At 47.7% G+C, this 26,674-nt stretch overlaps 1 protein-coding gene and 1 non-coding gene across 3 annotated transcripts in view; one reads left to right on the forward strand and one right to left on the reverse strand.

Annotated features, from left to right (window-relative positions):
- FRMPD2 (FERM and PDZ domain containing 2) overlaps nt 1–26,674 on the reverse strand; it is a 96,203-nt gene that overhangs the window by 11,281 nt on the left and 58,248 nt on the right. For both annotated transcript variants that reach the window (XM_086680215.1, XM_025918071.2), the window contains exons 16-26: nt 24,446–24,668; nt 18,722–18,822; nt 17,265–17,357; nt 16,555–16,662; nt 16,349–16,465; nt 12,817–12,989; nt 8,909–9,019; nt 7,786–7,879; nt 6,837–6,922; nt 3,298–3,445; nt 1,132–1,346 (exon numbers count right to left, since the gene is read on the reverse strand). In XM_086680215.1, coding sequence (XP_086536341.1) covers nt 1,132–1,346; nt 3,298–3,445; nt 6,837–6,922; nt 7,786–7,879; nt 8,909–9,019; nt 12,817–12,989; nt 16,349–16,465; nt 16,555–16,662; nt 17,265–17,357; nt 18,722–18,822; nt 24,446–24,668 — 1,469 coding nt within the window. The remainder of the gene's footprint in view (nt 1–1,131; nt 1,347–3,297; nt 3,446–6,836; nt 6,923–7,785; nt 7,880–8,908; nt 9,020–12,816; nt 12,990–16,348; nt 16,466–16,554; nt 16,663–17,264; nt 17,358–18,721; nt 18,823–24,445; nt 24,669–26,674) is intronic.
- LOC112854896 (5S ribosomal RNA) lies at nt 10,451–10,569 on the forward strand. Its single transcript, XR_003222979.2, has one exon. It is a non-coding gene; the product is annotated as a 5S ribosomal RNA (ribosomal RNA).

Below are 26,674 nucleotides of genomic sequence, written 5' to 3' on the forward strand. Positions count from 1 at the left end.
CAGCCAATGGGAGCATGGGTGGGGATCAGAGACATGAGGAGAGGGAGGTACTTCCTGTTGGGCTCAGCCAATGGGAGCATGGGCAGGATCAGCGGCAGAAGAGAAGGGAGGTGGATGTCTGTTTTTCTGTCTTCCTCCCCATGGGGCTGTGCAGAATGGCTGGGTCTGCCACCTAGTATCACAGCTCATGTCACCACGTCCACTTCACCAGCTCTCTCAGTTTCCCGGGTTGTATAATTGCTCCTTCCCATATGCCTTTGGACTTGAGAGGGGTGGACGGGGAAACTGCACCCATTGTTCCCAGCCCCAGGGCTCTATACTCTCCCTTGAGCTTCTTAACAACCAGCTCACACCTTTATTAAACTCTCCTCAAGTGACTCAATTTCCGGCCAGGACCCTGACTGATATGCATAATACTTCATTGAGATTTTGTGCATATGCATAATATTTCATTGAGATTAAGAGAAGTGTCCATTTTTCACTCTCTCTCTTCTTTAAAAAATTTTTTTTTTCAACGTTTATTTATTTTTGGGACAGAGAGAGACAGAGCATGAACGGGGGAGGGGCAGAGAGAGAGGGAGACACAGAATGGGAAACAGGCTCCAGGCTCTGAGCCATCAGCCCAGAGCCCGAGCGGGGCTCGAACTCACGGACCGCAAGATCGTGACCTGGCTGAAGTCAGACGCTCAACCGACTGCGCCACCCAGGCGCCCCTCTCTCTCTTCTTTTAATTACATTTTTGATCACATACAGGACAACCAATGCAACACGACACATCAAAAACTGTAAATTTAAAAGAGAAATGTGAGGAAGGGCAGAAAAGGACCTACTGTAATCTCTTCAGCCCATATATCCCCCTTCTGGAATTTTAGGTGTGCTTTAGCCAGCACAGAGCCAGGGTTTTATCTTCACTTCCATTATAAACCTAATTAAAAGCAAGGCTTACTCAAGGTCAGATATTTAAGAACTGAGACAGAAAATTAAATGTAAGAATGTTCCACCAATTGCTCTCTTTATCTGATCCAGGCCCCTGGTGTGACTTTCGAGAGCCCAGGGTATTCCTTATGTTAGGTGGGCCTGAAAGAAACATGGGAGGGGTCAGTGTGCACACAGGGCCAAATGGTCTCCTACCTGGAAGACGAGGCCTTCTGTGGGCCTTCCATTCACGGCCAGGATAATGTCACCAACTGCAATGGCCCCGTTCTCCTCAGCCGGCTGCCCTGGGAAAAGCCTCTTAATTCTCACCAGATCATTCTTGAGATGGCTGCAGCTCTCTCTCTCCATCTGCATGAAGCTGAATCCCAAGCCACTGGCATTCTTTTTCAGAGTGACTTCAAACTTAGGACCTGTATTGTGGGATGCGAACAAGGTAAATCTGACAGCAGATTACGAACGAAACTGACCAGCCTTAAAATGCAAACTGTCAAGCAGGCAAGAATTATTTCTGCTTTACACAAAAAGATTTCATTTTGCTAATTTTTATGACAGAGTCCGTTACACTTAGATCCATTAGATCAGTGCTGTCCAATGGAAACAAGGTGAAGTGCAAATGCAAATGACGAACCATGTATGTAATTTCAGTTCTCGAACAGCTACATTTTAAAAAGTAAGATGGGGCACCTGAGTGGCTCAGGCCCTTAAGTGTCCGACTCTTGATTTCAGGTCAGGTCATAATCTTACGGTTCGTGAGTTTGAGCCCCACACTAACAATGCAGAGCCTGCTTAGGATTCTCTGTTTCCCTTTCTCTCGCTGTCCCTCCCCCACCTCTCTTTGCCCCTCTCCCACTTACACTCGCTCTCCCTCTCTTTCTCAAAATAAATAAGCTTAAAAAAAAGTAAGAAGAAATAGGTAAAAATAAACTTAATCATATAGTATACTTAACCCAATATATCTACAATAATACCATTTCAACATGTAATCAATATGAAAAAATATTAGTGAGAGATTTTGCATCCTTCTTATGAACTAAGTCTTCAAAAATTGAATATGTATTTTATCAATTTGGATTGGCTATATTTCAAGTACTCAATAGCCACACGTGGCAAGTAGCTACCATATTGGACAAAGCAATTCTAGATAATCGGCAAAGTTTATATGTAAAGATATAGTTTATAAACAGACATAATATGCCCATATCGTTTAGTAAAACATATATCATATATATTCCTACCACTCCTTTAGAACCTCAATCACTTTTAGCACACTTGAAACAAAATTTTGATCACTAGACCATGGAGAAAATTATGGTAAACTCTGTGGAAATTTTTTAGCTGCTGTTTTGTTCAGCCATGTGGATGAACCATAAGACAAAACAGCTACCTCTGGGCACCAAAGAGGGACACAGCCTCAGGAACCTCCATAGTCTAACAGCAAAAGAGGTCTCTGGGTCTCTCCTGGTCTGCCTTCAACTCAGTCGGCAATCGATCAATAGGACAGAGCACTGGCTGGTAAACCTTAATTTGGGGCAAGAATGAAAGCATCTAATGCTTTTAGGTTCAGGTGTATTGTGCGACCAACTTCACCATCACTGCCATTAGGCCCCTCCCCTCATCTGATAGTCAGTTTGTCAAAGGGCCTCATTTGAGTGAGCAGAGGAGCAATGAAAAAGGAAACAGACTCATCTTATGCACATGTGTCCCCCTCCACCCAACCCCATCACTCACTATGGCTACCTTATATTCAACCTGACTTACACCTTCAGGAAAATCTCCGTAAAGGGATTGAAAAATGGCTAAGCTCCAAATCATGAAATACAAAAGAAATACATGTTTTCCTAGCAGGAAACAAAGTCACCAGGGAAGTGCAAAGAGGCCACCTCTCAGAAGATATGCAAATGATGTCCCTGCAAACCTATGGAGGTTTACGGTTTTAAATGATGCTAATAGTAAGGTTAGATTTCTGAGCACCTTCCTCTCCCAGCCTGCCTCATCATTCCCCAGATCTTTTGTTACAAATATCTTGGCTGGAATGTGGAGATCTGGTCAGGAAATGCATGACCCTTTCATTCCAATTTCATTCCTACATATTTACACACAAGCATTCGGGCAGCTGATCAAGAAACCTCGGAAAACTTGGGGAGAATTATGCCTAGCAATTGTTTGGGGACAATGTATTTTTTTTTCCCAGAAACATATTCCATCAGATTGGCTTCCACTGCATCCGAAAGCCAGCCACATCGTGCTCACTGTCCTTTGAGAACCCAGAGGAAGCCTTCCTGCTCTGTCTTTTGAGTAGAGAATTCAAAGGCAGCACAGGATGACATAACAATAGTAACACTCAATTCTCTCTTCTCTCACCATCTGTCGCTGAGACACAGCTCGCAGGCCTGCCAGGCAAGGCTGTTGCCAAGGAAACAGCCGTGCATCCGTCTGCCATCCTGCCATTAACAGAAGGACACTGCTGTGTGGTCCTGGGGCCTCTTCTCTCTAAGACCAGTCTTGCAACCTAGAAGATGGGTGGACAAGCTCAGTTTACACTTCATATAGCCACCAGGAGGCTCTCCCTTCGCCCTGCAATTGCTTCTTAATTTTCTGATACTTCCACCAGCTGCTTCATTTGAATCTCAAATGAAAATCTTCAATCTAGCCTCCTTGTTAGGATCCAGAGCCATATTTTCCAGTGCCTGTTAGACAAATGTTCCTGGAGGTAACACATGTACCTCCATTTCTGTGCATTCAAGGCCACATTCATCTTCTTCCTCTCTCACATCCTCACTACCCTCTCCCCATACTGCCTAAAACATTCCTCCTCCTGCACCTGCTTTCTCAGAACATGGAACCATCCCTCAATTAATTTCCTAGAGGCCACACTTGCAGTGATCCAGCTTGCCCCCTTCCGCCCTCCAAATGTCCATCTGCTTTCTAAGACTTGCCTGTTCACCATCAGAAACATCTCCCCCCAGGGCTCCCCCTCCCCCACTTCCTCCCCTATTGCCAATGCCCAGCTGGACTGTGGCAAAGCTCCAGCTAACTTGGCTTCCTGGACCCTATCTTCTCCTCCTCAGTCCATTCTGCCCTTGGCTACCCATGGATTGATCTAAGACACAAACTGAACATGTAACACTTTTTTTTTTAACTTACACCCAAGTTAGTTAGCATATAGTGCAACAGTGATTTCAGGAGTAGATTCCTTAATGCCCCTTCCCCATTTAGCCCAACTCCCCTCTCACAACCCCTCCAGCAACCCTCAGTTTGTTCTCTATATTTAAGAGTCTCTTATGTTTTGTCCCCCTCCCTGTTTTTATATTATTTTTACTTCCCTTCCCTTATGTTCATCTGTTTTATATATTAAATTCCTCATATGAGTAAAGTCATATGATATTTATCTTTCTCTGACTGACTAATTTTGCTTAGCATAAGACCCTCCAGTTCCAACCACTTGGTTGCATATGGCAAGATTTCATGCTTTTTGATTGCCCCGTAATACTCCATTGTATAGATATACCACATCTTCTTTATCCATTCATCCATCGATGGACATTTGGACTCTTTCCATACTTTGGCTATTGTGGATAGCACTGCTATAAACATTGGGGTGCATGTGCCCCTTCAAAACAGCACACCTGTATCCCTTGGATAAATACCTAGTAATCCAATTGCTGGGTGGTAGGGTAGTTCTATTTTTAGTTTTTTGAGGAACCTCCATGCTGTTTTCCAGAGTGGCTGCACCAGTTTGCATTCCCACCAGCAGCGTGCAACACTCTTGATCAAAAGATATTTGAAAATGACATATCGGATAAAGGGCTAGTATCCAAAATCTATAAAGAACTCACCAAACTCCACACCCAAAAAACAAATAATCCAGTGAAGAAATGGGCAGAAAAGATGAATAGACACTTCTCTAAAGAAGACATCCAGATGGCCAACGGGCACATGAAAAGATGCTCAACATCACACCTCATCAGGGAAATACAAATCAAAACCACAATGAGATACCACCTTACACCTGTCAGAACGGCTAACATTAACAACTCAGGCAACAACAGATGTTGGCAAGGATGCGGAAAAAGAGGATCTCTTTTGCACTGTTGGTGGGAATGAAAACTGGTGCAGCCGCTCTGGAAAACAGTGTGGAGGTTCCTCAAAAAATGAAAAATAGATCTACCCTATGACCCAGCAATAGCACTGCTAGGAATTTACCCAAGGGATACAGGAGTGCTGATGCATAAGGGCACTTGTACCCCAATGTTTATAGCAGCACTCTCAACAATAGCCAAATTATGGAAAGAGCCTAAATGTCCATCAACTGATGAATGGATAAAGAAATTGTGGTTTATATACACAATGGAATATTACCTGGTAATGAGATAGAATGAAATATGGCCTTTTGTAGCAACGTGGATGGAACTGGAGAGTGTTATGCTAAGTGAAATAAGTTATACAGAGAAAGACGGATATCATATGTTTTCACTAACAGAAGACTATGGGGGAGGGGAAGGAAAAAAAAAAAAGGTTAGAGAGGAAGGGAGCCAAACCATAAGAGACTCTTAAAAACTGAGAACAAACTGAGGGCTGATGGGGGGTGGGAGGGAGGGGAGGGTGGGTGATGGGTATTGAAGAGGGCACCTGTTGGGATGAGCACTGGGTGTTGTATGGAAACAAATTTGACAATAAATTTCATATTAAAAAAAAAAAGTTTCCAATGATTCCCATCACCTAGAGTCCAAACCCCTAGCAGGGTATCCTCAACCTCTGCCAATCTGGCCTCCCTTTTCTTTCTGGTTTGATTTCCCATCCTTCCTCCTGACACACTCTTTACTCTTGTTACACAAAGCATATTTCAGGAACCAGTGGCTGGACATCACCTGGAAGCTTTTTAGAAATGCCAAGCTTCCATTCAGGGGCCTTGGCCCTGCTAACATTCCTTCTGCTGCCATTGTCATTCAGCACCAAGCCCGTGATCCCAGAGTGACAATTCCTACCTGTTATCGCTGCCAGCAAGATGCCAGCAGCAAGAAGTACCTTTTCTAATCACGTTCATTAGAAAAAGTCTAACAGAGAGTACTAATAAATTATGACTCTGTCCTCAAGTTAGGTCAACCAAGATCACCAGCATAAGTTAATTGCACTACAAACCAGAAGACTGCTTTTGGAAAGGAAGCAAGCAGGGGCCCTTCTGCTCCCTCAGTTTGCCAGAAGGGCCACAGGAGTCCTTCCTCTCTCTGCCAACTCCCCAGTTACTTAGAGGGCAACGCCAGCTCTGTGGCTTACACACTGAGACATGTAAAGGCTCCCACCTTCAGGACGAGAACTGAACACAGCATGGTAACATCCACATGCTGTTTGGGCGCTGCATAGAATAACAGCTTCATGCCTTCGGCTCAGGGTGTCTTGAATTTCTACTTCACTGGGAAAAGAATCCCAGGACAATGTGGCCTGAATTTACCCAGGGTGATGGGAATAGCATGAACTGGGAAGAGGATGCCTACAAGTGCAAAGGCCAGCTGGTAACAGGTCCTGAGAGCCGATGGAAGCACTGGTCAGCTCAGGCTGGAGCGGAGAGTGTGAGAGGGCAGCCAGAGCGAGGCGCAAGAAGTCGCTCCAGCACATCAGCTCTGTTAAGCTCTCTGATTCTAGAATCTCAGCAAGGGAAAAGCAAGTTTTTCAAGGGTCTTTGCAGGGGTGAGGTATTCCGCTTGGGAAATCTTTCTGCTTCCTCCTGGCTTTCACATCACCATAGAAAAGTGAAGAAGTGAAAGAGAACAAAAAGACAAAGAAGAAAGTCTTGTTTGGTTTCCTGCCTGTCCGCCTCCCACCCAGAAGCAACTGCAGCTTCTGATGTTGTCCAGGAAAGCTCTGGAAGGAAGAAGAACAGCTCCCAATAATGGTGCACTCACCTGCCCAGAACCCTTGAGGCACTGCACAGCCTGCTTGTGGGTGAGGCCACACAGACTCACTCCGTCCACCTGCAGGAGCCGGTCACCTGGGAGGGGGACAGATGTCATGTCTCTGAGCTCCCGAGGCTGCAGGAAGCACTCCTCTGGGAGGCCCCTGCCCAGCACCCTTCCATGCAGCCTCAAGGAGGGACAGGAAGCTGAGCTGTGAGGAGCCCAGATAGGTCCTGGCTGCCAGCCACCTCTCTGGACATCTTTATAGATCAATGATACAAAAATCTTTCTATTATTGGCTCACAGAGAGGTTGAGCCAACTCTGTAGAGCCATATCCTCCCTCCTATTTTCCTCCAAAACCATTTTTGAAAGTATTTTCAAGTCACTTAGGGATTGTATTTATATCCCGAGGATGTTTTTTATCTCAAAACAGGTCAGAAAGACCTGGTTGATGCCAGAGACACAGGAATTCTAGAGAAATTAGAAGTGACTAAGATCCGAGGTTCCCTTTCTAGCTCAACTGGCCATTTTGGAGAGCAATAACAGTCACCCCCTTGCTTCAGTGTAGTGACTGTGAGGAAGGCCAGAGAGGAGGCTTGCCGGTGTCCTCCCTGGATACGAAAAAGTGGGGTCACCAATGCATTCTCTGTCCTCCATGGGAAGCACTACTTTCTCCCATGAAGGCCAGCAGCAATGGGCTTATTTAAAATCTCATATTTTAAAATCACCTTTTGCTTCCCAATGTGCCACTACAAACATTTGATCCCCTTGTTAACTTATCATGCAGGTGGAACAGGTTACATCAGCCCCTTTCCCAGGTGAGGAAACCAGGACCTGGAGAGGCCATCATTTGCACAAAGTCTAGGGTGGGAGTGACTCAAGGCCTGGAGGCTGTACCCCCCAGGCCAGGGCTCATCACATGACTCAATGCAGTTCCCAACATACTCCGTCCCTTACCCCGCAAGATCTGCCCTTCCTTGGCAGCTGGCCCTCCAGGAACGATGGATTTCACGTAGATACCCCCATAGGGCACGCTTGTATTAATGCCACCCTGGAAAACACAATGAAAAATTCACCACCTGTCTGCCCCCTCCTGAAAGAGCCTCCCCAACCTCCCTAAGAGATTCCCCCATCTGCCTGACACTCTATCCCAATACCTCATTTCCATGTGACTTGTTCGTCCAGACTACATTATTCGCTGTGCAGCAAGGTTAGATGCCCAAAAGGAGTATAACAACACAGCCAGCATGAGGGAGCTGTGCCCCACACCCAGCCCAGGACTGACCCATGGCAGGTGTTCAGAAATTGAAGTCACATCAACGCGCCACATCATCTCTCCATAAGTAGCAAACAGCATACATGGATGCAGCCACAGGCCCAAAGGCAGGCCTGACACATCCTGTGTGCTTGAATTTTGATTTGTAGGTACAAACTTAGAATTAACTACACAGTGTTCTATAACTTACTTTTGTTTTTCTAACTTAACAATAGATCGCGAACATCCCTACAGGTCACGAGATGAAGATCTAAGTTTATCTTTTCTTCTGATTTCTTCACACACATATCCAGCAGTGGGAGTATATCATTTTTGTGCAGTTTTTTTTCCCCTCCAGGGTCTGCAGATAGAGCTTAGAAGCCAGTGCAAAGTGATCACCCTGGACCCCACTCTGGTCAAGGTGACTCTGTTCTGTCCTTGGAAGCGGGAACACCAAGCTTCACCGTGACGCTGCTCTGGATGACCATGGGTCACCCCCACTCACCTTCAGCTTATGTCCCTGCAACCCCACTCTGCTGCGCCTTCCTGGTTGTACAGCATGACCACAGAGTCAGGACCCCATCACCCAATCCCACCCGCACTGCTTGGAGTGCCTGATCATCCTAAATCTCCCAGTTTGTCTTTGAACTCCTAGCCCCACCCTAACGGAGGCCCCACTGACTTTCTTGGCTCACCACTTCTCGTGTGCTTCTTGTACCCAGGACCACATTATCAGAGGTTGCTATATGAGTGGAATGCCCACCAAGGCTACAGATGAACATCTTTTCAACTGTGTACTTCCCGAGCTTGCCTAATAATTCTTACAGTCACGCTGAATCCAAGTGTCCCATCTTCTTTAACCAGTTCCACAAAGTAGATTTCACTGGCATTGATTTCTGAAGGTGGTGGAGGACAAGACGTACCAGCATCCTGCCCCTAAAGAACACAAAAATAAAGAAGGCATGAAGGCACTTGCCCTACGTAAGCCGATAGCACCTCTCAGCTCTCACCAGGATTACGCACCCAAAGAAGCATGAATTTCAGCTTCAACAGGGATCATTTCCAGCTTTATCAGATCTTCCCTACATGACCTTGGCCCAGTCCCTTGGTCTCTCCAGCCTTGGTTTCTCAATCCACAGAACTGGCATGAGAGATCCCCTTCTCACTGTGACTATGAATCATACCCAGCACATAGCAGGGCTCAATAAATATAGGTTCCCTCCTGTTTCCACTCAAGATGCACATATCATTTTGAGAACTAAAGCCATCTAGGCACTTCCTGGTAGCTTCACACATGACACCAGCTAAGCGATGTTGTACACCAGATATACAGTAGCTTCTTGAACAGAAAAAAACCTCAGGGGAAACTCTGATCATCCCTAGCAAGAGTAGCTGCACTGGAGCTCTACTTAACAGTGGTTGAATGCCTGAGGAAAGGTCAGAAGACAAGAATTATCTCCCACGTGCCAGGGATTTAACTCCATACTATGGCAATTATCGTGTGTGATTTGTTTGTTCATTCATCCAGTCATGTAACAACGTTAATTGAGCACCAATTATGTGTCAGGCATTGTGCAAGTTGAGGGGACAGCAGTGATAATACAGACCTGCCCCTACTGAACTATTGTTTAGTAGGGGAGAAACTTTTAGTGAACTGTACCCATGGGTGGAGATAGAGCCACGGGCTAGAAGCCCAGACTTCTGTCGTGTTTGCCCCCTTTACTTAGCTGCTTTCGGTTCACCATATTGGAAAATACCATTAATACCATAGGAAAATAAACAGGCTGAAGTAAGCTAGAAAATTATCAGTCTAACAGAGGAGGTTCCAAAGAGACCGGCATAAAACATGAAATTCCAATTGTTCCAGAGACAGTCCACCCTACAGAGTCTGGCAAGATGTTTTGTCCAAACTTTAAAATCCAAAGAGTAAAGCAGCCACTAAGGGTAAAGTCCAAAGCAAGAGTGTAAACCCCACTATGCCACTGAAAGTTACCAGCCTGCAAAACTGGCCTTGTGGCCCAGAAGAGCCTGTCTTGCACAGGTTCCATAGCCTGTACCATGGTCAGCTGTGGCTTTGGAACACCATCACTCCCGTCAACTGCTCACCAAAAACTAGCTCACAGGTTTGCAGCCTCAGAGGCCCCAACCTGAATCCCTCTTGGCCCTGCTTCCTGCCAAGGAGGACCTTCTGAAGTACAGCCCTATGGTGAAAGCTTCTGCTCTACAGTCCCACTTCGCGGATTCAAATCCCAACTCTACCACTCACTCCCTGAGAGACCTCGAGCATATTCCTTTCCTCTCGTGCCTCAGGTGCCACACCTATAAAAAGGGTTGATGATAATAATTATCTCATAAGCTTGTAATGGCATCTATGGCCATACCACCCTGAATGCGCCCTATCTCATCTGATCTTGGAAGCTAAGCAGGGTCGGGCCTGGTTAGTACTTGGATGGGAGACCACCTGGGAATACTGGGTACTGTAGGTTTTTGCCTTTGCCCTTTGGCCTTTGGCCTCCTTTACCTCTCCTTTGGCACCCTCCCTCCCCAGGGAGCACGGCTCCAGCCAAGCTTATGTGATATAAAACATATAGGTGCTCAGGATCCTGCCTGACACATGGTTAATCACTCCATAAATGTCCGCTGTTAGGATTATCCTCATACTGACCCCTTATCCCTGCTCTTCATGGGGTGCACTGTCCAGATGAGGCACCATGACTGATTAGGAAGGAGCTAACATTCCTGGAGCCCTACTGCGAGGCGGATCCTGGGCACTTCTGTCCCCACAGCTCTGTGGACAGACATTACCTCTACTCATAAAGGATAAAAATGAGATGGAGAGAAGTGGGATAACTTGTCTGTGTGAACCAGAGTCCCAACAAGAAAGCAAAGGTGTACAGGCTCAACCTGGTCCATGGAGGAGAGCCTGCGCGAGGCCTGCTTTCAGAGGTGGTGGCATTTAAAGAAACCAGCAAGGAGGGCTAAGGACACTGGGGCAAGAAACAGTAGGTTCACTTACTTTCTCTGAGCCTGAGGAGCAAGAGGAGGGAATGACTGATGGAATCTACAGAGTAGTTCTATGGTGAAGAGCACCTCATACAAGCTGTGCTTTCAGAAGAGGGACGAGGCCAACCTGAGCACAGGCAGGGTGACAATATTGCCCCCACCCACCCCCAACTACTGACTCAACCAGGGTATAAAACAATAGCATATACATATATTGGTCTCTCTTCACTTCCTGGCACAGAGCTCCTTCTACCCTTGTAATTTCTTAAGTCTTAAGAGACTGGGAGAATCTTTTATACTAATTTTTGGACTTTGACCCCAGTTCCTGACACAAAGCTCTCAAATCCCTTGGAATTTCTTGAGTAATAGTCTTTTGTTCTAAAGGGGCAGCTCTCGGTGGGTTTCTGGATAACTTCAGGATGGGGGCTAGTTACCAGAAAGACAAAGCCATGATTAGAAGCTTGGAATTTTCCACCTCACTCGACTCCCCATCGATTTTGGGGGGGGAGGGGGAGGGGGAGAGGAGCTGGAGAATAAGTTAATGATCCACCATGCCTATGTGATAAAGTCTCCATAAAAATACCAAAAGCATGTATGCGCTGGAAGGATGGCATACCTCAACCCCATGAGGACAAAAGGTCCTGTTTTCAGGATCCTTCCAGGCCTTGGCCTATGCATCTCTTCACTGGTTGTTCACTTGCACCCTTTAAAACATTCTCTGTAATAAATTGGTAATACCGAGAAAACTGTTTTCTTGGGTTCCATGAACTGCTGTAGGCAATTATCAAACCCAAGGGGGAGACATGGGAACCTCCAATTTGTAGCCAAATTTGGACAGAAGTGTGGGTAACCTGTGGATCTACTACTTGTGACTGGCTTCCCAGATGGAGGCAGTCTTGTGGGACTGAGTCCAATCCCACAAAACCTGTGGGACCTGGTGCTAACTCCACTCAGTTACTGCCAGAATTGCTTCTGGTGAGAAACCCACACAACAGTGCTGTAAGTGTGATGTCGTAAGTGGGGTCCTAGTGTGAGAGTAAAGGAAAGCAGAGAGTTTTTTCTAGACACAGGGCCTCTCCTGGGCACAGCCAACGAGTGGACAGAAGGCTGACACCGTCTCTGAACATCAGTTTTGTGGGGCCCAGAGCAGAAGGGAGAAAGTTCTGGAGGGCAAAAGGAGACCTTTCTACCAAGTGTCCAAGGAGACATAGTTCAAGGCGGTGGCGCTGGGACTGAAGCTCATAGCCCTCTGTATCCCAAAGGTGGCTTGTCTTCTTCCTCCCTGGCGTTGTCAAGAGCAAAGCCATTGAGTTGGATCTCGAGGGACAACTAGAGGCCAAGAATTATGGGATGCCTGATTGTTCATACATGTCCCTTGGTAGCGTCAATGTTATTACCAGTAACAATTATAATCAGTGACTGAGGACACTGAAGGTTCAAAGACTGAACCCTACAGCCCGGGCATGGCCCAGGCATGGCTTTGCCTTTTCCCCTTTATGTTCTTCTCCGTAGCCGTGCAATGCAGGCATTTATTTCCATTTTGCAGACGAGAAAGCTGAAGGTCAGAGGGAGTAAGTAAATTCTATCTAGCTAACATGGCAAAAAAAGAGCAAAGAAGGAATTTGGAGCCAGGACTATTGGAGTCCACACTGTTCTCTTTTCTCCAAATTCTAGAGAGTGAACCAAGGGATGATTACCATTAATGGCAGAGGGGAAAGCTAAGGCCTCACCCTGGACAGTAAGCTCTGAGTCTGAGCCATTTCCAGTTCTTCAGTATTTTTCTCCTGGTCCTGTGCGCGTGATGAAAAACTTCCCAGGTGCCCGTTGCTTGGGCTGTCTGTAGAGAAGACCCCAGAATTGGCTGGGCTATTCTTTTCCTCACTTGGGGTATTTCCACAAATACCTATGAAAACAAGCCAAGAAGTCAACAGCTTGGAAAGGCTGGCATTTCAGTGGCATCATGCTACATGGGGTACAGTATTTTCCTCCAATGACAGAGAGACCTGTTATAGCTGCTGGGAACGATGTCAGTTTAGCACCTCGGAAAGGATGATGCATTTAGAATAGAGGAAGGGAAGATTCTGAGTGTGATTTAGAAACCTAAGTATGACCCAACTATGAAAATATGGGAGCAAATGGAGAGTTAATAATGCCAGCTCCACCTTATTAATTTATTGCCATGTGATGGGCAATACATAAACACACACACAAGCACACTTATGTATACACACACACACACACACACACACACACACACACACATCTTTTCGACATATCCACCAGGATGGTGTTATCCCAGTTCAAATATGAGAAAGCAGAGTTAGAAGGATTAAGTAGCTTGCCCAGGATCCCACAGCAAGCATGTGGTGGTGCTCTTAAACTCAGCCTCTTCCAGAGATCCCGCTGAGCGTGCCTGTAATCACCATGTGATCCAAAGACTAACATGTTAGGTCTTTTGGGGAGGATTTGGTAATAACAAGATGGCGGACTCCTTGTGGGTGAAGGCTAGGCAACTAATTCGTATTTACTCCATGTCTGACCCTTGACCTGGCACAAAACAGGGGAAAGAACATGAGGTCAGGAATCAATAGACAAAATCTTGGGCAAGGTACTTAACATTTCTGGACCTCAAATTCCTTATTAGTTAAAATAGAGATAGTATCAACGACCTTTGGGGGTTGGTAGGGCTTAGAAGTTATACATGCAGAGAGATCTTTCATATAGACAGAGAGAGATGAAGAGAAATTAGTTTAGTACATGGTAGAGCCTCAATAAATGTATTTACTATTTTTTAAATGTTTATTTATTTATTTAGTTAGTTAGTTAGTTAGTTAGTTATTGAGAGAAAAGTTGCAAGTGTGTGCAGGGGAAGGGCAGAAAGAGAAGGAGAGAAAGAATCCCAAGCCAGCTCCACACTGTCAACATGGAGCCTGACCCGGGGCTCAATCCCATGATGGTGAGATCATGATCTGAGCACAAATCAAGAGTCTGATGCTTAACCCACTGAGCCACCCAGGCGCCCCAATGTATTTTCTATTAACATGTTAATATTAGCTGCTTAACAAATAAATGTGGGAGGAAGGTATACTAGTCTGACTTTTTTTAGATCTGGATATATAAACACACAAGTAGGTTTACTTTTGATACAGACTCATTAGCACACAGGGAAGTACCCAAACTCACACATTGAATGAACTGTAATTTAATGAATTAGATTGGAAGTTATTCGAGCATAAAGGTATTCAGTAGGGAATGGTGGGGCCATTGTTCTTTAATGCCTTATCCCTAGCCATTTCGTCCACAGATTCTACTGTCATTGTCCTTCTGGCAATGTTGTAAGCATCTGTTCATTTTCTTCCACACACTCCATGCGAGATGAGGACAGGATTTATGATTGAAATAAAAAGTCAAGCTATACAACGTGAGCCTGCCTAACAGAAGTACAAGCTAGGAGACCTTCTGCAGAAATTAAAACTCAATCTGTCGTAGAGAGTGATGGCTCCCATGATGGGAACGTTATCTGTCTTGTCCTTGACCTCGGGTCCAGAGCGCCTGCCCCCAACAGCAGCCTAACCACAGACAAATGCACAGCAGTCAAGGGGTGCCTGGGTGGCTCAGTCGGTTGAGCATCCAACTCTTGATTTTGGCTCAGGTCATGATCTCGAGGTTTGTGGGATCAAGCCTCATGTTAGGCTCCGTGCTGACAGCATGGAGCTTGCTTAAGATTCTCTCTCTCTCTCTCTCTCTCTCTCTCTCTCAAAAAAAAAAAGAAAAGAAAAGAAAAAGAAAGAAAGAAAACTTTAAAAAAAATGCACAGCAGTGAAGCCTTGGCAGCTGTGTGAGGAACGCCAACTGTGGTAATACACACTTACCAACAGGTAACTGGGGCCCTAAGGTGGAAAGACATGTAATTCACAGGCATTATGGGAAGGCCGCTGTCCAAAATTCTAGTGTGAAACTGTGGTTTGAGCCTCACAGACTCTGGGGGCCAACTGCTGACACCTCCCATCCCAATAGCCAGCCTTGAACGACGCCGAACCGATCCCAGCCCAGCTGCATCGTTTCCTGACAAAAAAAAAAGGATGGTTCGATTCCTCCTTTCTGTCCTAGTCCTGTGCAAAATGTGGAAGGGAATGAAAGGAAGGCTAAAATAGGATGTGAAGAACAGGGACAGTGCTGGGAAATCCAGCAGACAGTGTGAACCGGGGCTGGTGTCTCACAAGTGCTGGGGCCGAGCCCCCAGGTCAGCTCCAAACACAGGGTAGAAAGCACATGGCTGATGCTCCAGCTTTGCTGCCACCTCCCATCCCCTGTGGCTTCTGTCCAGCGGCAGCTACCACACCTGGGAAAACCATCTGGCCACGGGGGTCAACGTGTGCAAGACTGAGAGAACGCACGTGCCTTTCACAGGGCAAGGCAAATGGGGTGCCTACGTTTAGGACCAAGAAAACGTTGGCTGGTGTGATGTGAAGCATTTCTGTACATAAGGGGAAACTGTCCAGAGAACAGGAGTGTGAGAAAGAAATCCAGGAGCTGGGATTCGCGGGCAGTCTGCGGTTCAATTACAGGATCGTTCAACCAAAACGCAGTAGTGATTCCAGGTAACTGGGAGGGAAGGGAAAGTTAACATCCCTCCTTACTTCCACTCATCTCCCCAAACCTGCTCCAAAAACATAGCACGTAATAATGTTATTCTTTGATGTGGGAAATTGTTGCTCTCTCATACTTACCTAAAGGATAAATACAAGTGTCTCTTAAAAGAAGTTGACTCTCCAGGTTGATCTCCAACATGCCAAGTCTTAGCCAGGTAAGACCAGTGCGCTTGCGATATGAGCTCACCTTCAAGAACAGCTCTCCAGTCTCCTCCCCAGCTGATTGCCATATCCAAGCCCCAGCTATGTAGAAACTCTGGAGCAGCCACTTTCCATAAGGACTTGAGTGACAAAAAGAATGTCCTCCCTGTCACGCAAGAAGAGTGAGCAGGAAAACACACAATGGCTGTATCGGTCACATCTGGTAAAGAACTGGATGGAGGAGACCACTCCCCTTGGGCAGACCAAGCAAGAGTAGAGCCCATTCTGCGCAAAGAACTACAGAATTTAGTGCTTTGTGCCACAACACTGCCTCTCTGCAAGCCACCAGCATGAGAAAAGCGACGCCAAACCTATGTAATCTCAAAGATCTAGTACCTCGTGGTGATAACAAACTCCTGCAAATGGGGGAGGTTCTCTGGCTTCTGAACACAGATGAAGACATACACACCTTTTGACTGAGAAATGGTTAATTCTATGCTCTCGGGAGAATTCTGAATCATTCTAACAGCCATGTCGAACGTGAAGCCCTCCAGACTGATGTGATTCAAGGCTAGAATCTGCCCTCCTGGAAAAATAAAGCATCTTAATAATACCATCAAGGAAAGAAGGAGACATTCCTTAAGGTAGTGTGTCTGGCAATTTAAAAAGACATACCTGGTTTGATCCTTTTAGCTTTTTCAGCTGGTCCCCCAGGTATAATAGAAGATATGAAGATGCCAGGGTCAACTTTGCCAACATCTTCTCCCTCATTGATGACAAAACCTATAATCCAATGGTATTTAATAAGATGATACTTAATGATTTTGCTGCCCAGAGAGGTTAGGTTATTTGCTTGAGATCACACAGCTACCAAGTGGCACTGCTTATATCTAAGTCCTCTGATTCTCAAACAGCTCCTTCTACTCTGCCGGACACATGGATAAAAGTTGACTACCCCCCATTAGTAAGCACAGCTAAAGCTGGGAACACAGACCCATCAATGGGCGCTGAATTTTGCCCCAGTAGATTCAGAAATAGGAAAGAGATGTTTTTTTTAATTTGGGTGTACTGGAAACACAGTGTTACATTAGTTTCAGGTGTACAACATAGTGATTCAACAAGTTTATACATTACACTATGTTCACAAGTGTAGCTATGATCTGTCCCCATACATCACTATTACAGTATCAAAGGAAAACTTTGACCCAGAAATTCCATTGTTTGTTAGGGACACTTAAAGGGAAGAAAAAGAAGTGATCACTGAAAAAGGCAAGTTGAGAGAGAGGCAGGAGAGGAGAGTAGAAAAGTCAAAAGGGAAAATGGCACAAGCCTCCCTTCTGCCCAGAGGGAGAAGGCTGGGTCTCACCTACCAGAAGCCCTCTTACCAAAACCACGACGTGGATCCCGGCGCAATGTCACATGCACGATTTCTCGTTCCGGCTCAGCTATAAAGCTCTTTCTCCTGTTACTTTGTGGCTCTAGAGGTGGAAACAAAGCCCCACGTTGTGCTTTTCCTCAAATTATCTGAGACCTAACACAAAAGGGGTAAACAGTGTTTTACAGACACACGTGCACAGGTGCACACAACACTGGGAATGGATCACTGAACACACACTTCTGATTACCATCACTGGGTCAACACGCTTGCTTCATAGAGCCTCACTGGGTCAGTACAGGCTCATGATGAGCAGAGACAAGAGTGGGGGTGGGGGGCATGGTACTTGTTTTCTATACAACTTCCTACAGCTAGTATCTTTCTGCATTGGTCTTGGGACAAGACAGAATTTGAGCAAAGATGTACTTGCGGGCAGTGAAAAGTCAAACTAAAGTTAGAGCACGGACATGGGACAGCAAAGCATTCCCCTCCTGGGTCTCTAATAATTGGGGGTGACATAGTCCCATAGCTCAGCAAGGGTACCCTGGAGGGCTTCCCCCAGAGCCTGGGTCTTAGAGGGGACCCAAAGCAGAGCTCTGAGGTTGTTCTGGATGAGCTGGAGTCCTGGGGTGAAGCACTCCAATTCAGGCCACAGAGCACATGGGAAAATCCCCAAATATGACCCACAGCTCAGAGCTGTCCACATCTCTCCCCCCCCCCCCGAAGGGACCTTGGCAGACCCTGGTGGACAATTATGGTACAGAGCAGCACAGAAGGGACTGGGTGCCTCAGTCGGTTAAGCATCTGACTCTTGATTTCGGCTCAGGTCATGATCACAGGGTTGTGAGATTGAACCCCGCGTTGGGCTCCATCCTCCTCGGTGTGAAGCCTGCTTAAGATTCATTCTCTCTCTCTCTCTCTCTCTCTCTCTCTCTCTTTCTCTCTCCCTCCCTCCCTCCCCCTCTCTCTCTCTTTCCCTCTCTCTCTCTCTCAAAAAAAAAAAAAAAAGTGCTGCTCAGTGGGATTCCCCAGGCTTGGGGGAATTGTCAAGCCTAAATATCTTCTCTAGTTCTGGAATCATTTTGTCTTTACTTTCCCTAGGGTCTTCCCCAGAGGATGTACAACAGGGAGAATGCTGCCTGGTGATATTCGGGGTCGGGGAAGAGCTGTAGCTGAAATGGACGGTGCATTTCTGACCACAGCACTCCACAGAAGGTCTTCTTTGTGTGGGACCAGAGCGCTGAGAACCTTCACCAGCACTGACACATTTCAAACCCACATGCCCCCCGCCCAAGCCAAAGTGGGACTGCAAGGGCTCTTCCTGACCATAAGTCATTTTGACATTAATTGAAAAATCACAAGGACTGTGAATACGACTGGGAAGGCAGCGTGCAGTGGTGGCAAAAGCTTTAAAAGCAAGCGTCACGTGTAGGTTTTCCCAAACCTAGCCCACGTCCCGGCCCATACCCCTGTGCACGCTGGGAACAGGCGGCCCGGAGAGACGGTCACGAGTCGTCGGCTTCTGGATCAAAGAGATGGTCTCCAGCTGCTCCCGACCCATGCAGGGGCTGCAGGGAAAGGCCACAAGATGAGAAAAGATGACTCTAAGAGGCAGTTTCCTGGCATTTCTGAGTATGGTTCGTGGGGAAGGTAGCCGCATGCCTGGCCAGCCAGCAGACCCGCAGACACACCCCATCACGGGCTGACGTGGCTGTCAGGAGTGTACTAGAAAGAATAGCTTTGGGGTCTTTCTGACTCAGAGGGGACCCTAGAGTCACCTGGGCCCCCTATAAGCCTCCTACTGTCTCTCCTTTGTGTTGGATATGAGGCCCTTCCAAACCCCCGTTTTCTTAACCATATAATAGGAATAGTATTCTTATTTCCCACACTCGTGAAGTAATATCACACGTTTGGCTCCAAAACAAAGTAACGAGTATGAAGGGTCCTGATTTTTTGTTGTTTGCTTTTGTGTTTAATCCAGCGCCCCCACTGTGATGGGCCCTGAGGGCTCCACGCAGTAACTCACCTGCCTGACCCTTGCAGGCTTTGGGTGGGCTACCCCCTAATCATACCAAGCTACGAACAAGAAGTTCTCATGCAGGCATCCAACTGGCCTTTGCAGAGCCAGCATTCTAGAGAACAAAGAATATCCTATGCCCTAGGGGAATAATGAATTAAGCGATGACACTGGCCCACCCCCAGGGTCAGCTGTACACACGATAAGCTACCTTGAGGGATGAGCAAAGTAGAGAGAGAGTAAGAGGGAAAAGTAGATGCACAGCCATGGGGGCTCAGAGCCCTGGAAGAAGCCGGAGTGGGCCTCATCTGAAGAAAGGAAGGCCAGGAAGGCCAACCTTCTTCCCCCAAGACTGTCCCCAGCCTCAGTGAGCTCACAGCCGCCCCACTGCTTCAGGCAGCGAGACTAAGGCAGGGATGCAGGCGCAGGCAGCTTCCCACGGAGCCTCTTGCCTTTCCCTTGGATCGGTGATGCCAGGTGCTCTTGGCATGGAGCCTGGCACCGCTCTGTTCAGACAGGCCAGAACTAGAAAGGGAAGGACAGGAGTGAAGGGGGAGAGGAGGTGGGTGCGGGGGCCAGGGGCAAGCACAGAGCCATTCTTCAGAGATTAGGAATGAGGCCTCGCTCTGGCTTGGCTTCTGTTTATACTGTGCATTTCAGCAGATTCAACCCTAGTCGACTGGACCCCCACCAGGGGTCAGGCCCTGGGCTGGCAAGACACTGAGGGCAAAGGTGGATCAGAGGTGGGCTCCGCCTTCTGGGAGTCCCCAGCCCACGGCAGAACGTAGAACAGGTGCCTTTCGCACCACGTGGAGCCCACCAAAGTGCCCAAGGAGAGGCACTGCACAGCGCTCCTGGGTTTACAGGAAGGACACTCCCAGGAGTCCTGGAGGGGCCAACAGAGGCTCTGAGGACAAGGTCACTGGGGAGAACCTTTGGAGAAAGGGAAGGACTTTCATGCCCCAGGTTTCTAGGGCCTGCCTGATCCCGCCACATGTGCCACTGTTGTTTAAAAAGGATAAGGGGCTGGCACTTCCTGCCAGTCCCACAAGCACAAAACGCTGCATGATTCCATCCCTAGGAGGCCGCTAGAGTGGTCACAGGCATAGGGACGGAAAGTAGAATGGTGGCTCTCCGGAAGTCAGGGAGGGGGGTGGGAATTGTGGGTTTGTGGCTAGAGCTTCAAGTCTGCAGGATGAAAACGGTGCTGGAGATCGTTCGCACAACAACGTGAGCGTGCTTAACACTGCTACTGAACCATACCCTTAAAAATGGTTCAGATGGCGAATTTTATGTCATGTGTATTTTAATGCAAACCTTAAAAAAAAAAAAAAGACCATTTCCTGGAAGCCTCCACACGCTGGCCACAGAGCTGAGGAAAAAGCAGAGGTGCTACTGTTCTCTGGAAGTTCACTGTTTAACAAGCAGACAGGTAGATACATGTGGATGTCAGGGTAGAAGGGCATGAAGGGCATGGGCGGTTGCTCTTTTTTTTTTTAATTTTCTTTTAATGTTCATTTTTGAAGGGGAGAGAGACAGAGCGTGAGTGGGGGAGGGGCAGAGAGAGGGAGGGAGACACAGAATCTGAAGCAGTCTCCAGGTTCTGAGCTGTCAGCACAGAGCCCAACATGGGGCTTGAACTCATGAGCTGTGCGATCATGACCTGAGCCAAAGTCAACCGACTGAGCCATCCAGGCACCACAAGGGCGGCTGCTCTTAAAGGAGCCAGTGACATCAAGGAGCCACCCCTTTGCAGGGACAGTCAGGAAAGTTTTCACAGGAAAGGTGATGTGAAATGGGGAGCCGGCTTCTCAGGGAAGGAGGGTGAGGCAGGGGTGGTGTGTCAGGGTTGATGCCCCCACTGACATCTCCATTCTAAGGTGTGCTGAGCAAACAACTCGGGAATGGCGCCGGGATTGGGGTCCCCCCTCGCCTGTGTGAATGCCGGCATGCAGTGCCACCCTTCCTGTCCCGGCTCCAGCCACCAAGCCGCAAGCTCCAGGCTGCAGGCCAACAGCACAGCCTGCTCCTGCCCACACAGGCCCCTGGGCTTGTCACGTCTGTGACTGCCACAAGGCGGGGACTGTGTCTGTCCTGCTCATATTGCATCCTCCGCCAGTAGCCCGGGGCTGGCACACAGCAGGTGCTCAACCAATTTTTCCAGCAAGACTAACTTGGGCCTTTACTCAAGGAATCCTACCCTCCCTCTCCCTGTGCCCAAACCTACCAGCCGTCACGACCTGGTGTCACATGCCCCATGCAGCCTTCTCCAGCCCCCTCATTTGGAAATAACCACATATGTTTAACCCATTCTATCCCTCTAGGGGGTGTTCCTACCATGTCCTCCAGAGACGAGGAGAAGGGACCCCCGTTAGGACACTGACCACAGACCCAGCCCGTGTTCAGTGCTTTCCAGCATGGTCTAATTCCCACAGCCATCCAGGGGGTGGGTGTGTTATCACCATGGACAAATGAGGAGGCGAAGGCACTCATTAAATAAGTTGCTCAAAATCATACAGCAATAGATGGCTGAGCAGGCAGCAAGATGCTGAGCTGGCTCCAGAGCCCCGTCTGAAGGGGCCCCCGGCTGAGTCATCTTTGCACCAGCCACAGTAGAAATGCTGAACATCTCATTCATGCCACGGAGACCGACAGAGCCAGATGGACGTCCGCTCTCGGCCCACCTCAGACTCTGATCACGGCAGCGGTGAGCAGTCCCACGGGAGCTCAGGCTCGGCTCGTGCTGACGACATCCAGTGTGGTCCTCCTTCTGCCCTAGAGCTTGTCGTACATCTCGGCTGCCCTCTGCCCCCGCTATCCCCCACTTGCCTGAAAGCACGGGGGAATTCGTGCCTCCCACGGACAACGTTCCAGCAGAGGGGGTAGGAGCCAGTCCGGAAGTGTCCGCCTGCCTGTCCTTCAGACAGACAATTCTGGGAGGACTTCTGTACACTTCTCATTGGGAAACAGCCCTGGATGCCCACACCAGCTACTCCGATGGCAGTGCCCTCCTTGGTTCGATTTCCCCCTCCTGTCTCACCCTGCTCACTCCTGCTTCCTGGCACCATCTCCACAAACCACTGCATTCAGTCATTGTCTCCGGCTGTGCTTCTGGGGCCTTCCAGATGGCCAAGGACCCCGTTTCCCTTTTCACGTAAGGGCTGCTAGTAACCTCCAAAGCGAGTTGCCAAGATCTCTGAACATTGGGCATTTGTGAACTAAGATGGAAATAGTAGCAGGGTTTGCTGAGGACTCTCACCCGGCTTTCTCTGGAGTAGGCTGGTTGCCATGGAGTGCTGTGAGGCCCTACTGTGCGAGCCCGTGGGCAGATCGCCGGAAGCCCCTCATCCTCGGGAAGGATCCTTTGCAATCAACACATTCTCGAGGTGGCCTTGAGTCAATCATAGCTTCTTCTGGCTTTTAAAATGTTGTAAAGCACTATTAATTTAAATGCCAGAGTAAAAACGGCCACAAATTCTTTGACACTCCTGCATCAAGAGGTGAAGTCTAGGGGCGCCTGGGTGGCGCAGTCGGTTAAGCGTCCGACTTCAGCCAGGTCACGATCTCGCGGTCCGTGAGTTCGAGCCCCGCGTCGGGCTCTGGGCTGATGGCTCAGAGCCTGGAGCCTGTTTCCGATTCTGTGTCTCCCTCTCTCTCTGCCCCTCCCCCGTTCATGCTCTGTCTCTCTCTGTCCCAAAAATAAATAAACGTTGAAAAAAAAAAAAATTTAAAAAAAAAAAAAAAAGAAAAAAAAAAAAAAAAGAGGTGAAGTCTGTTTGTCCTACCCTTGAATCTGTGCTGACCTGTGACTGCTTTGACCAAAAGAGTATTTCAGAAGCAACACTGTGTCGGCTCCAGGCCCAGCCTTTAGGAAGACTGCCAGCCTCCCCTTGACCTGTTGGAGTCCTGAGCCGCCATGGAAAAGCCTGGCTACCTGGCTGGAGGCACCATGTGCAGGGGGGGGAGGGGGGGGCCTGAGACCAGATAGGGAGTAAGAGGTGCCCAACAGAGCTCACCTTCCCAGCCATCCCTACCAAAGGGCCACACGGCCACACGTGTAAGCGAAGTCATCTTGGAGCCTCCAGACCAGTCCTGCTGAGTACTGTCCTGCTGAGTGCTGTTAAGTGACCCCAGCCAATACTACATGAAGCAGAAGAATCACCCAGCCGAAGCCTGCCTGAATTTCCATCCCAGAAAACTGGGAAACAGAATAACAAAATGGCTGATGTTTTAAGCCACTGTGCTTTAGAGGAGTCTGTTACACAGCACTAGGTACACTAACAGTCGTGCTCGGTCATTGCTGATTTTGTTTGTGGTGCACGGTGATGCATATCTGCATCAACAGAATTTGGGGCGTGAGTCTAAGAATTACATATATATGTATTTATATGGAAAAGAATTATAGATAGATAGGTAGGTACATACATACATTGCAGTTCGGACAAATTATCCGTACCCTCTTGCTGAAGCAAATGTATAACTCATTCCAGAAAAACACCTCCTCCAGAAAACCTCCATTGGTCATGTGCTGCCTGTGAATCCAAGCTATTTATATAACTTGCCATGTAAGTGTAATCCAACTTCGAGGCTGTTTCTACATTTACGGATCCATGTGTTATAATGTAAGTTTCTGTTTAGAAGCTCATTATTTTCAGTTACAAATCAAATGACAAGCAATCCATCAGTAGAGAGACAGAGTAGTATAAAGGTTAGGAGTGTGGATGCCAGGGTCAGATGGGCTCAAAGCCCGAACTCTCCATTTTGTCCCCTGTACACTTGGAAGAACCACAGAAACCTCTTCGCAGGGTAGTGAGGGTAAAATCAGTTGATGTGTGCAAATGCTTAGAACAGTACTTGGCTCATGATAAGGCCAGACAGGCTAATGACAACTTGTTTATTTTGTCCTCTTCGATTTTGTTCCATCACCTAGTTCTTTCTCCACCAGAACAACATAGAGCAGCCCAGGGGGATGGTGTGTCTGCCCTGTGACATTAGCATAGACTTTGCCCAGAGCCCGCCTTCAGGAAATCTCCATGGAACTGGCTGATAGTTGAGTGAGCATATACTCCCCTTAGATATCCGACATCTTTTAAGTAACTTCTTCAGGTACAGAGTGCCCCGGAGGGCCAAGTACAAGGTGGCGTGGACTTAGAGAACGGATGTGTTAAACCCACCTGCCTCGGATCCTCCGTGCCGCAGTCTCCTTGCTGGTTTCCAAGGTGAAGTTATCCAGAGACAAGCGCCGCAGGCCCCCTGCAGTGGCTTCCGGCCCGGGTGCGGGTGTGAACAGCGCGTTTTCCGAGTCCGACAGCCGCTGAATCCAAGTGAGAGGCTGAGACTGGACCAGGTGTGCAAGACTCGTATTGGCCATTTGCACACACTTATCATGGTCTGAAACTTGGAAGAAAAAGATAAACAACATAAACACACGCAAGCATGACCCTCGATGTATCACTCTCAGGGCAACAACACATCACAGACCCCGGTTTCTATTGTTGCTTTTCTTTCTCCACAATTTATCCTCAGGCTGACTCACGGGGTCCTTGCAGTTAGCCAAGCCTTCCTAATTAGCACTCACTAGTGAAAGCGACCTCGGAAACACAACAAAGGTAAGAGGATTCTCTCCCTCCCCCTGCAGCTGACAAGCCCCCAGCCAAGGGTCTGATGGGTGTTAACACTCAGGGCGATGTCACAAATGTCAGCAGAGCCTTGTGTAACATCTGCTGTCGCATCCCCTCTGCTCAGTGCCTTTACAAAACTGTCCTCCCAAATGTAACAAGTGGGTCTTCAAATTACCTGGGCTCTAAAACCAGGCCCTGGCCCCTGGATTGCAGTCTTTAATCTGTACGCAGTTTAGTTTCCCTGGTAATATTTAAGATCCAATATTCTTAAATATGAATACGTATCAGGTGTATTGAGCCTCCCAGCCTCAAACTTCCATTTCTCCTTCATGTGGAAGGATGTAATAAATGGCTCTGATGAATCCCCTGACTCGAGACCATGCATGTAAGTGACTCTTACCACTTCACTATTCATGTCATTCATAAGAAATTGAGATTTGATTGATAGAGTTCTTAAATTAACTAGGCTTTATAAAGCCAAGTTTGTATTTTGAAAAAGGAAAATGATGACTATATTCGGGCCATCTGCTCCCTGCTAAAACGGGGAAGGAAAAAATGCTTGGGCACATGGCGCCTGTGTGGCTGCAGTTTTCTCTGTCTGCATATACGCGTATCTAAAGCACGGTGAAGTGCTTCCACTCTGAGGGTGTCCGTGAGCATCGATTTTTCTCAGGCAGAACCCCCTTTGCTACACTCGTGTCTGGTTCCTTGCCAGGGCTGTGCCCCCTGAACAAGGTAGCCTTTTATAAATATTTCTTGAGAACTTTCTGTGTCTGAGACGTTTGGTACTATTACTCACCCACAGTGGGCAAGAAAGAACAAAGGACTATAGTCAAGTTAAATATGACCTGCAGCTTTTGCACAAGTCGTATAGTATCTTCCTCCAGAGCCTGGGCCCATTCAGACACGAGGCAACAACAACAGTAACATCAACACAACAACTCACGTATGCTGAATGCTTATTATGTGACAGGGACCGTGGTGAACATGTTCGCTATATGGCCTTATTTAAACTCCACAATAACCCTGTCGGGTAGATATTATTATACCCATTTTATAGAGGAGGAAATGGAGGCTAAGAGAGAGCTAATGATTTGCTCAAGGTGTCAGGGCTTGTAAGTGGTAGGGCAGGACCTACACTCAAGTCAGCTGACTCCACAGTCTATACTAGAAATGGAGGTGCCCAGGACACAGAGACAAAGGCAGCAGCATGGGGATGTATCCGAGACATGCTCAGCCTTCTGATCACCAGGGCCCAAAGGGACAGTGATCTCAGGCTTAATTATGCACGTGAGATAACTTCATGTGTTCAGCAGGCTGCAAGACAACATGCAGTGTAGCCGGAGAGCAAAGAGAAGGACTCAGGGCAAGACATAAGTGAAGCTTCAGGCCAGGCTGGGAAGAGTCTGACATGCCATCCTAAGTCTGGGCTTTTCCCTGCAGACAGTAGAAAGCCCCTGCAAATTTTCAGCCTGAAAGAACACAATCATATTGGTGCTTTTAAAAGGTCACTTTGAAGGCCAAGAGCAAGACAAATTAGACGGACATGACGGCCAGCAGTGAGCCCAGTTGAGAGCACTTGGGGACAGGTGGGATGTGATGAGAGGATGCGGGTTCAGACCCCCTCCCCCACCCAGTTTCTTGCAGAGTGAGTGGGTGGTCTCAATTGAACAAGACAAAGATCATGGTGGAGAGAGTTGTGTGGGAGGATGAGATCAATCATGGACACGCTGAGTTTGAAGGCCATATGGGGCCGTTAGATAGATGGACATGGCCGGTTCT

Source organism: Puma concolor, chromosome D2 (genome assembly GCF_028749965.1).
Source record: "Puma concolor isolate L17-30 chromosome D2, mPumCon1.1.hap2, whole genome shotgun sequence".
In the NCBI taxonomy this organism is placed as follows: Eukaryota; Metazoa; Chordata; class Mammalia; order Carnivora; family Felidae; genus Puma; species Puma concolor.